We start from the raw sequence: 12,336 nt of genomic DNA on the forward strand, positions 1-12,336 counted from the left end.
TTAATTGTCCGCCTGTTGTTATTTGCTTCAATTGATCTTTGCAGAGGCCAAATGCGCATCGAAATTTTCTTCAAGGGGTAAACTGTAAAAAAGCCCTAAAAGAACTAAAAACCACAGCCTACGTCGCCGTTAATCTCCGGACGCGCCATTCTCTCTCTCCCTTCGCGGCTAATCCCGGCCGCCTACTTCATCTACCGCGGTAATCAACCATCGGAAAATCCAGCGAACCCTAGTTTTCAAAGATGACGGAGGTGGCGAGCACGGTCGTTCACGACGTACTGGGCCGAAGAGCTCTAGACGTGGACCAGCCAATCATCGACTACATCGTCAATGTCCTCGCCGACGAGGACTTCGATTTCGGCGAAGACGGCGACGGAGCTTTCGAAGCCCTAGGAGAACTACTGGTCGATTCCGGCTGCGTTTCTGACAGTACGGAATGTCGCTTGGTACCATACGAATCAAACTCTATATTTCCTTCTGTTTTATGTTGATTGTATGTCGCAATTTCAGAAGTTATTAATTGATTATGTTAAGGAGTTGCACGGTTTATGTGTTTATTTGATAACTCTGGGCCAGCTTATGCGCACCATACTAATCCGGGGGCCAATCCCACTGCCTACTTGCGGGGAGCACTGGCCCCAAAGGAGTTGGTAGCATTGGTTTCGAACTTGAGACCTTAGGATGCAAACTCTAAGTACCAAGCCTTGACTACTAGGCCAATTCTTCGGGGTTGCACGGTTTATGTGTTATGATTCTAATGTCCCACATCGACTAAGTATGAGCTTGACCTTGTGCATGTAAACTTTTGGGCACCCTCCCCTTTCAAGGGTGAGTTCTACCTACCATTTGGTATCATTTGACCCGCAGAGGGGCGACCTAAAGGTTGGATTAAAATATTTAAAAAGTATTGAATACTGATAGGTGAGGGGAGCCGCCAAAAAGAGAAAGGGCTACCATCGGGTCATTTGGTTGCCAAGAATATTGTTGATTGAATGCAAAACAGCTGAAATTCTGGTTTGAACTTGGAAATAAATTAGGAACTCCGATTAAGAAAATGATTGTGGTTTCATTTCGTTTTGTGCTGATTATATGTCGGTTTTCCCAAATGTTGCCTGGCACCATACGAATCGAACTCTTCAATTCCTCCTGTTTTCAATTCGTTTTATGTCGTTTAGAGCATCTCCTTCCCAAATTCGAGAAAAATCTTCATTTGGTGTGAATCACTTGAATGGGCAAACTCAAATTTAAGCGTAAATTGAAGAAAAAGCTTCGTTAATGGTATCGTTGTAAAGTTTGAGAGGGAATGAATATGCGTCAAAAATTTGTGTGAAAATATGATTCTCTTTTATTATGAGTAAACACAGTCCGATATATGTTTGAGTAAAGATTAAAAATTGGAGTGATTTTGAGGAGATTTTTAATTAAATTCTGGTTTTGAGTCAAGGGCTTGAGGTGCTCTTATATGTCTGATTTGAGTTTGAGGAGTTTGTGTGGTTTATGGCCTCATTTGGTTGCTGAGAAAATATTTGAATGCAAAAGACATGAAACTTTTGGTTTGAACTTGAAAACGAATTGAGAACTCAGATTGAGCGTGTTTCAGTTCCCCCCTCCCTATTTCAGGTTAGATTAAGGAATTCCAGAAGCTATTACTTAACTTTATTGAGACGTCGCACAGTTTATGGCTTTTATTTGGTTTCTGGGAAAATAGTCGAAGGCAAAAGAGACAAAATTTTGGTTTGAATTTGAAATCAAACTGAGAACTTGGTTTAAGGAATAGTTGTTTTAGATTTTTGTTCTTATTTTGGAACACTTTTTTTTTTACACTAGAGCCTGGTATATTTTATCTTGTATACCTTTCCTTGGCAACCACTAGCATAAAAAATAAAATAGTAATCAATGAATGTGATGCTAGAGCGCCTCCTGCCCTTAACCCCCTTTTTTTCACGTAAACTCAAAATTTGAGTAGATACCCCTCAAAACCCACTCAACTCCTTGATTCAAAACTCATATAAAAGTGAGTTTTATTCAAAGTTTTACTCAAACTAAGGGGGTCTCAAATCCTTTCTCAAATTTGGGAAGACTATTTTGTGCCTCTCAAATTTACGACTATGGCGTTGATGAAGCTTTTACTCAAATTTATGCTTGAATTGGGGTTTTTTCTCATTGGAATGCTTCATATTAAATGAAGCTTTTACTCGAATTTGAGGGAAAATATTGGTTTATGATGGAGATGTTCTTACATGATTTTTTTTAAATTTTTTATGCTTCATGCTATTAGAGAAATTCTTAGGACTTGAGAGCTCTTTTAGCTTTTTCATGTTTCTTTGCAACAACAAGGTGCAAGAAGGAAAACTGCTTATTTCCAATTGTGATGCTAGCATCTTTTTTTCTTCTTTTCATCCCCCTCTCTAGAGACGAGTCTTTCGGTGTAAGTTTATTTTTTTCTAAAACAATGATGTGATTGCTATGGAGCTTTGTGGTAGGTTTGTAGCACACTTTGTGAAAAATTTGGAAAGCATGGGTTGGTTAAAGATATTCCAACTGTGAGAAGCCTCACAACACCATTGAGAATGTTTGATGGGATGGATGAAGAGGAAGTTCCAAAGAAGAAGCCGGAGGTGATAGATGGTCCTTTGCTAACTGAACGTGACAAAATAAAGCTTGAAAGGAGAAAGAGAAAGGAGGAGCGCCAAAGGGAGGTAAGAAAAAACTTCCAACATCAAGATTTGAACATGTGTGATTGGTGTTTCTGAAAATCTAACTTATCAATTCCACTGGTAATTAGTGATGTGGATTTGTAAGTGGTTTCATGTCAAGCTGGTTCAAATTTCATTTCTCTTGGCTTGTTATTGTTGGCAGTAGGTGATTGGTGCTTTGCTGTTTCATTTCTCTTGGCTTGTTATTGTTGGCAGTAGGTGATTGGTGCTTTGCTGTTGTTTTTCTGTTCATTTCTTTTGACTATACAGGCAGAATACCAGATGCATTTAGCAGAAATGGAAGCAACCAAAGCTGGAATGCCTGTTGTATGTGTAAATCATGGTGATGGACCAAATGTCAAGGATATCCACATGGAGAACTTCAGTATCTCTGTGGGTGGTCGTGAGCTTATAGTTGATGGCACGGTGACACTTTCATTTGGAAGGCACTATGGTGAGTTTGCTTTGTTTTTCAACAACACGTTTTCTAGGTTTCTGATGGTATTTGTGTCCTCGCCATTTTGGTTTCGCGATCCTACTGCACTTTCAGCTACAGAAACTCATGCTAGTACTTCACCGATGTTTTGAGGCTATTTAAACAGACACTCTTTTGTTATCTTCATGCTGAACTCATGTGAGAAGAACATCATTTGATTACAGCACCTCTGGGCCTCGCATCTGAATAGGATCAGATTGCAGTACCAATTCGTAGAATCAAAATCCTTTCCATTCAATCATCCCCCATGTTCTTGAAAGATGAAAAGTAGTCTTGTCAAATATATGTAGAGTTTTGAGATCCTTTTTGTATGTAGTGCACACCAGATGTCCCTTGAGTAGACACTCCGTTGCTGAAGTGCAAATGTATTAATCTCAATGTATTGTACTGCTTTGATTTTTACAGGTCTTGTAGGAAGAAATGGTACTGGGAAAACAACTTTCCTGAGGTACATGGCCATGCATGCAATCGATGGTATTCCTTCGAACTGCCAGATATTGCATGTGGAGCAGGAAGTGGTTGGTGATGACTCAACAGCCTTGCAGTGTGTTCTTAATGCTGACGTTGAAAGAGCCCAGTTATTGGAAGAGGAAGCTCATCTAGTTACATTACAGGTTGACTATGGGCTCTTCCATATTGGAGAATAGTAGTTCTTATTGCTTTTCTTAATCTTCAAATAATTTTTTTTTATATTCTCGGTTGGATTGTGTTCCCATTTCGTATCTGACTACACTTCTTTGTCCTCAAGAGGAAATTGGAGATGGAGGCTGAAAGTGGAAACGATAAAGGGGAGATAAATGGGATGGACAAAAATGCTGTCGCCCAAAGGCTTGAAGAGATATACAAAAAACTCGAGTTAATAGATGCAGATTCTGCCGAGTCACGTGCTGCTACCATTCTTGCAGTAAGTTCATGAACTTTTGTTGGTTACTTCCATGTAACTTTCGGGATAGACCTTGAAGCTAGTTGCTGGGGGTTGTTATTATTAACATCTTGTGCAAATCGTGAATTGCAGCTGGATTCAGCTCTGCTATAAATTAGAAAAACACGTTGCACTCTTACATAAAAATGTCGAACAATGAAACAAGAAAGAGTAAAATGAAAGAAGGAAACCTGAAGTGCTTTAGTTGAGCATTTTCTGTGTTTTTCTCCTCTGAGGTCCTTTTTTTTGGGTTTGGGCATATTAGTTTAGAGCTATGAATATTCTCCGTGGAGCCATGTTTTACCGTCCAAGAAATCTTGAATAATTTTCCATTTTCTGATATCGTTTCAAGTCTTCCAAGGACTTTGTTGAATTTTTGCAGACTTTCTGGAATCGCTATTTTAAGTTGTTCCCTTTTTGGAGTTTTTTCACTGGTTTGGGGATCTTTCTTTCACTTTCCCTGAAACCCCTTCATATGCCACACTGTTTGGTTTAATTGGAGAGATCCAAGAGCCTACCTGTCGATGGACAATGTGTATAATTTATTTTAGATTTGGCTAGCTGGTTTTCTTGGAATAGTATGCTTTTGACTTTGTTTGCTTTGTGCAAAATACACTTAGTTGAGCTTGCTTTCTTGATTTTACCTTTGTCACAGTTTTTTCATCGTCAGTCTTGTATGTGTTTTTCTTATATACCTATCTTGAAACTCTCCAGGGTCTCAGCTTCACAACAGAAATGCAGAAGAAGCCTACAAAAACCTTTTCTGGAGGATGGAGAATGCGAATAGCACTTGCCCGTGCACTATTTATTGAGCCTGATATATTACTACTGGATGAACCCACGGTGCTTTACATGTTTTTCTTCTCATCGCGCACATTTTTTTTTGAGCTACATTGAGAAAGGACTTATGATACCCCTCTATTCTGGCAGAACCATCTTGATCTTCATGCTGTCTTGTGGCTGGAAACTTACTTGGTGAAATGGTCAAAAACATTCATAGTTGTTTCTCATGCTAGAGAATTCTTGAACACGGTACCTTTTTATTCTCGTGGATGTTAATTGAAGATCATTGTCATTGGTCAAAGTAATGCATCAATTTGTTACATAATTTAAAAGTTCTACAATTATTTGAAACTTTTCTTTCAGGTAGTCACAGATATTCTCCATCTACAAGGGCAAAAACTGACTGCATACAAGGGAGATTACGATACCTTTGAGAGGACACGAGAGGAGCAGCTTAAGAACCAACAGAAAGCATTTGAGTCTAATGAACGTGTGAGGGAACATATGCAGGTTTGTATTATTTGTTCCATTACTACACGCTTTTCCTGCATAGAGCATTGCTGTGGTATATGTTTTTTCACTTTTGTTCTTTCATTAATGGTGTCTTTCTTGATCATTTCGAGTCGGTCATAATGTTTTAGTATCAGATTTCTCAATATTTTAGATAGCCTTGAAACTTTGGTGGCATTGATGTCGCGGGTACAACTGTATTTATTTGCTCAAATTTTGCATCTTTATAGAGTTCATCAAGTTAGAATGCAACTCAATTTAACACACTTGATCGAAACTTCTTGAAGCCAGTTACATGGACTTCTCTTTTCTAGTCAGGCCCTTGTAGAGTCATGTTATTTTAGTCCATTAGGCAATCATGTCCCTGCTTGCTACTTCCATTGCTCTACCTGTGTTCCTTCTGGCCTCGTATCACCATCAAATCAGATTAAATCTATCCTTCTTGTTGTGTTGGTTTGTCTGAACTTCATTCATTTATCATCAAGTGCTGCTGCTTCTATGTTCTAATCCCTAGATACTTTCCCTTGTGCCGTATTTTCTTCTTTTCTTCGTCCTTGATACTTTTTTATAATCATCATACTAGTTGGAGGCATGTTAACTGTCTGGCTTGTTATCTCTTCATTGCTAAGATTTTGTACCATAAAACACAACTGCCCTCAGGTTCTGTAGAATGATATGCCTGATGGTTATTGTTATTAGAGGAAGTGTTCAGGGATTGTAACCTAACCCTATACACACATATCAATAATATATAGTGAAGAGTACGAAAACCTAACTACCCCTCACTATATTCTAACAGTTGTGTACAAAAAAACCCTTTTCTTTTCACCGTAGGGAAAATGAAAGTTGAGGTATGATGTCCACCTTAAACAAATCCATTTTGTGGTGGATGATTGGCTTTCCAATTTAAAGAGATAATAAAGTTGGTACACTGTGTTGCCGCACATGCAATTGTGGATATAATTGTGCAGTTTGGTACAATTATCACCGATGGCCATCAGCAAAGCAGTCCAACGTCTGACCCCACGGGATTGGGGCCACCTTAGAGATGGGCATTGTGTGCGTGCGCGCGCGTGCGTGCGTTGTAGTTGTTGTGTGTTGTTTGTTAATTAATCATTTTTTGAGAGGATGGTGGTATGGTGATGAGTTTTGAAGAAGGTAATACGATATGTGACGGATCCTCAAGTGATATGGATACTGCACGTTTCTTTGTGTAAAAAGCTGTTGCTTTCTGCAACTGGTGGAAATAATAAGTTCTGTTTGTTGCGGATGTAACATGCCTGTTATTCATGACAATTGGTGTCTCAGATGTGACAAATAACTGACGAAGTGTGAAATATTTGTTGTGGTTTTGAGCTATAAAACTACACTTTCTAATATGCACATTGTATTGTTTTTGTTTATTTTTATGCTGCAGTCCTTCATTGATAAGTTTCGCTACAATGCAAAGCGTGCATCTCTTGTCCAATCAAGAATTAAGGTACTTTTTACCATTACGTCAAATGTCATTTTGTTGGCTGGTTGGACCCCTTTTTTCAGCTGTGATTTCTTATGTTTTTGTTGGTACAATTTGAGCAATGATGCGTACAAATGACGCCAACTGTAATATGGCTAGTTTTCCCTTGAATTGGTTATGGTTGTAGCAAGTTATTAATATAAGGTGATGAAATTAGCAAATGAATTGAAAATTCAGTTCATTTAAATTTCTATCTCTATAAGATTTACCTATTTCAATATATATCTGTCAGATTGTCGTAGTATCTATCATGAATAGAAAGAGACACAACTGCACTAGAGGCAAAGTAATTTGAACCCACTCTCTACATTTTGGATGGCCTTGTGAGCTTCATAACTCCTCCAAGAGTTGTACTCTTTTGGAGGTAGTGTGTGGTTTGGACTTAGTTTGGCCTAGTTGTGGCCTGTGGGTGTGGGTAAGTTTTATGTATCATGAGTAAGAAAAAGATGTTCTCACGTCTGGTAAAGGAGCGAAACATTATTTGATTAATTTATTAATCTTCTTTGGTTCTCTTGTTGCTCATGTGGTCTATAATCTATCTTATTACCTCTTTTTTTTCCTTGAATCCATCAGGCATTGGAGCGGATAGGGCGTGTGGACGAAGTTATTAATGACCCTGAGTAAGAATTTCTTCCTGAAAGATCTCTCTCTCTCTCTCTCTCTCTCTCTCTCTCTCTCTGTGTGTGTGTGTGTGTGGTTTGTTGCATTCTTAATAGTCAAATTTCTGGGATTTTAATAGGGGATGTGTTTTAGTTCACATTTCCCGTTTTAGCTGTTTTTGCTTATAGTACTTTGGCCTTTTGACATGCAGCTACAAGTTTGAGTTCCCTAGTCCAGATGACAGACCAGGTCCACCAATTATAAGTTTCAGGTCTGTGATTACTACTTACAAGTCGTACTTTTTGGTTTTTTATGTAAGTGATTGTTGTCTCTATTCTGGCTTTTCAAGTGTCAAATATTTATGAAGTCATGCATCCACTTAAAATTTACTAGTGATGGTAGATTTTATTTTCTACTTGACTGATGTTATCCCTCTGTGTGTGGAACACCTGCTTATTGGTGTCGATGTTTGAAAATGTGATTGCAGCGATGCATCTTTTGGTTATCCTGGGGGGCCACTATTGTTTAAGAACTTAAATTTTGGGATTGATCTTGACAGCCGCGTAGCAAGTAAGAATCATTCTCTTTATTGGTGACATTTCCTGCTTCCTGTACGTTGCATAAATTGCTGGGTGGTTAATTTGGATTCTTTCCAAGCTTATTCAGAATTTATAGTTAATAATTCTGCTTTTTCAACCTATTTGTTACTCATTTATCTATTTGTCGGCAGTTTCCTTATCATTCAATATTCAACACCATTACAAGGGCATTTTATAGATAACTGCAGGTTAAGTTACTGTTTATGCGTAATCATATCCTTGAGATTTTTCTAGACGTTAGACTTCTGTCTTTTGGGGAAGATAGAAAGTGAATATAGATGATAATTGGGATAAATGATAAATGAGAACTCTTCGGTATTAACGATAAGATATGTTAGTGTTTAGACAGAATCTTCTTTTAATTTCTAGACATTGATATAGATGATAATTGACAATGCTTATTTCAGTATCAACTAGAAGGTTGGCAAAGACTGTGTGTGCACATTTTTAGGATTGTTGTGCATAGAAGGCTAGTGGCTATGATAAGATAATTTTTAATCAATTATTTTTTCCCCCAGTGTAACCGTCCATGCCAATTTACAAGCGTGCATTAATTGATTTGGGAGAGAGGCATTAATGGAATAGTAAAAGTATACACAATTTCAAAAAAGAGGTCACCAATGATGGGTTCTCCCTTTCTATTCAATATCAATTTTAGACTGCTTGTTTTATTCTATATTTCTATTTCTATGCTTGAATGTCACATTTCCAGAGTAAAAGGAAATGAAATGGAAAACATGAAATAATAACTGAAATGGAAGAGGCTAATTTTCCTTTTTTGGCGTGGTTGGGAAAATGAGAAGGAAATTATATCCCCTTTTTTAGCTATCCATGGAAAAGGGAACATGTGCGAGTAATTTCATTTCTCTTGTTAATTTTGTGATTCCAACACAGCATAATTGTATTTCAGTGGTTGGCCCAAATGGCATTGGAAAATCAACTATACTCAAGCTAATTGCTGGGGACCTTCAACCAAGCTCAGGGACAGTTTTCCGCTCGGCTAAGGTACTTGCTTTCTTGCCACCATTGAACAATGAGCTATACGGAAAGCTGGTTTTTTTTTTTGTTTTGTTTTTTTTTTGTTTTTTTTATACCATTTTTACTTCATTATAAATAAATGACGCTACCATCAACGACAGCTAAACAGAGTCAGAGATATTCGCTAAAAATACACAGCCACGGACCTTGGACAATATACCAATCTGGTCGAACTATGGTAATGCCTTATAGTAAGAATGCAGAGGTAGAAGGAAAGAGAGACACGGGGATTGCAAGTCCAAATCAATGCTCGATTCTCAGATCATCAAGTGCTCTCTTGTGGACCTATTGAGAGGGAATGAAGTTAAGGGTAATTTCGACAAAGAATGAGAAATAACATCCCAAACAAAACCAGCTTCCTGAGTAAATTAAAGTTCCTGAATAAACTTTCAATCTTCTATTAGCTTCATCCAAGTTCTTTTATGTCCTCATTGGACATATTCATAAATCATTGCTCTGTGGACTTGTGTGATACCTTTCCCAGTTTTTCTTTCTTTCTTCTTCGTCTTATTACTATTATTATTTTGTGGAGATGACTATGACTGCTGAAAGTTTCACATACTTCCAGTTCCAAACTTTGCGTAGCTTCACCTACCTTACTTTTCTGGCACTAATGTTGTTCTTTTTATAGGTTCGCATTGCTGTGTTCAGTCAGCATCATGTTGACGGGTTAGACTTATCTTCAAATCCTCTTCTATATATGATGCGCAACTTCCCAGTAAGTTCTTAATTTATTTTAGTCTTCGAAGTATCTTCCTCTCTGATTTTTTCCTTAATCTCCGTATTGCGGTTGGTTCATTTGCCGAGGTATAATATTGCAAATTTAGCTAAGATAGCCCAAAAATTCAAGATGACTTTCACCTCATCTTTGGAGCTATAACCTTGTTGAAAATCAGCTGGTCTGTTCTACTTTATTCTTCAGGCTAAAAACTTTTTCGATTACTTAACAAATTGTTTTTTTGTACACCAACCCCCGGCATGAACAAATGTGACAGCCCGCCACATTCGAATATTATCGTAGAATGTTTCGATTAAAAGTAATACCCATAATTTGGAGAGGATTCCTTATAAGGTGTGTACACATGGTAATAGTCCGTCACTTGGTTAACTTTTTCCCCAGGCTTACCAATCCTATAGTTGGATTGAGTTTCGTTCTGTGCCTCTTGTGTCTGCCACTGTAAATCAAGTCAATGAAGATAAGCCGCTATCTTAGCTGTATCACTATCTTTGAAGTTCGTAGAGAGGAACGCTAGTTTTGTGATGATATCCGATCTGCAACTCTGGAATGCAATCATGATAGGATGAGTCAGGTGACTCGCTGAATAGTGGTCCAAGCACAAAGTAACAAGTCTACAAATCAGATGTTCAAACACCAGGGATATCTTGATTCGCACTTACATTATCTTATAAATGCATTTGCAGACATGAACAAAAGTTTTTAGAGCTGGATTTTTCAACAATTTGTCTTATTATCTTATATAACTTTCTTCGTTTATCCCCCCTCTTGCAGGGAGTGCCTGAACAAAAGCTTCGAGGTCACTTGGGTTCATTTGGTATAACTGGAAATCTTGCTCTACAGCCAATGTACACCTTGTCTGGTATCTTTCTTTAACCTTTTCCTTTATTTTGAATTTTTGGGTTGCAGATATCATTTCCCTCAATAAAACCTTCATTGGACTTGGAAGTGAAGACTGGTGTTCCACATTTTATTTAGTTGATTGAATGTAAAGCCATACTGTAATTTGGATGATGACACTGAGAAACTACTGTGCCACACTCTTTTTATCTTAATCATGGTGAACCCGTGCTGTGACCTATAGTGTCTAACCTTAATCGCTGAAATTTTTTTTTTTGCAAATGTTGTAAATGGCTCCGGATACTGTTTCAGGTGGTCAGAAAAGCAGAGTTGCATTTGCAAAGATAACTTTCAAAAAACCTCACATTTTACTGCTTGATGAGCCATCGAATCATCTTGTAAGTTTTCCTATTGTGTTTTCATGTGCTTCATATTTTGCTTTTGAGTGTATGTCGCTCATGTATGATGGAGGAGGGTATAGAGATCCTTTGTTCCCATGTGGTTTGTGGGATTATACTGCTCAAGTGCTCATCCATATTCTGGATGCTCAGGAACTTGGCATTTTATTTCTGGATTCAATTATCTCGGCTGTTACCCTTTAAACTAGTGCAAAAGGCTTAACTACTAGGGTTCGCTGGACCCCTTTTTATGCTTTTTAAGCTATGCAACAAGATAGAAGCATCATGAACTTGCAAATGCAAAATCTTGCGGGTTTTTTTTCCTCTCTCACTTTCCCCTGCAGCCACCACTGCAATATACATAGTGATATTCTTAAAATGCAGGATTTGGATGCTGTGGAGGCATTAATTCAGGGTCTTGTCCTGTTCCAAGGAGGCGTGCTGATGGTATTTTGCCTCTCTTCCCCTCAATTTCCAGTTGCAACAACACCGTATTTGATCTCGTGTAGAACTTTTTTGGGTTAACTTCACGCATTTGGGTTTCAACTTGCAGGTGAGTCACGATGAACATCTGATATCGGGCAGTGTGGAACAGCTGTGGGCAGTCACTGACGGCAAGGTGTCACCTTTCAATGGAACATTCCAGGATTACAAGAAACTACTTCAGCATTCCTAAGCCAAATCGCAGTTTAGTTTTGCTGGATTGTTGCCCTTAGTAAACAACGGGTTGTGGAGCTTTTCCATCGTGATAGTCTAGGTTTATGGCTCAAGTGATATGTTTACCATATAGGAGATGATTATGTAGGCTTTTTGATGCAATCCAAAGGACATGTTATCTGTTACCCCGGGTTTTTTTCTTTCTTGATCGGGGTTAATTGTTAGCCCCCAAGTTATTTATGAACATGATTTTTTTTTTCGACATCATATTTGTGGACATTATTGGATGAATGATAAATGGGACAAGGGGATTTCCTTTTGGTTTTTTCATTTGTGGTCCAATACAGACCATGTTCTTTTATCATCTGGTGTTTGGGCATGGAGATAACATAGCTGCTGTGCAGGGCAGGAGTGTGACCTTATCTACCCGTGTTTTGTGGGCAACTGCTGGGATAGCCATAAGTACGTATCTATACGAGGATTGTCCTACGACTCTTGACAAAATGCTCTGGTACTTTTTTATTTGCCAGACGATAGGATATTAG

The 12,336-nt window shown here is 38.2% G+C and overlaps 1 protein-coding gene across 1 annotated transcript; it reads left to right on the top strand.

Annotated features, from left to right (window-relative positions):
* The first annotated feature begins 31 nt into the window (after positions 1–31).
* LOC131317948 (ABC transporter F family member 3) lies at positions 32–12,121 on the top strand. The gene is made up of 18 exons (XM_058347669.1): positions 32–446; positions 2,484–2,699; positions 2,967–3,150; positions 3,598–3,806; positions 3,941–4,096; positions 4,829–4,957; positions 5,045–5,146; positions 5,261–5,407; positions 6,825–6,887; positions 7,497–7,543; positions 7,735–7,794; positions 8,011–8,093; positions 9,033–9,127; positions 9,792–9,878; positions 10,671–10,758; positions 11,049–11,134; positions 11,519–11,581; positions 11,688–12,121. The coding sequence occupies exons 1-18, from the start codon at positions 243–245 to the stop codon at positions 11,808–11,810; spliced, it is 2,142 nt and encodes a 713-aa protein (XP_058203652.1). The 5' UTR covers positions 32–242; the 3' UTR covers positions 11,811–12,121.
* Positions 12,122–12,336: the final 215 nt, after the last annotated feature.

This window comes from Rhododendron vialii, chromosome 2a, assembly GCF_030253575.1.
Source record: "Rhododendron vialii isolate Sample 1 chromosome 2a, ASM3025357v1".
NCBI classification, from domain to species: Eukaryota; Viridiplantae; Streptophyta; class Magnoliopsida; order Ericales; family Ericaceae; genus Rhododendron; species Rhododendron vialii.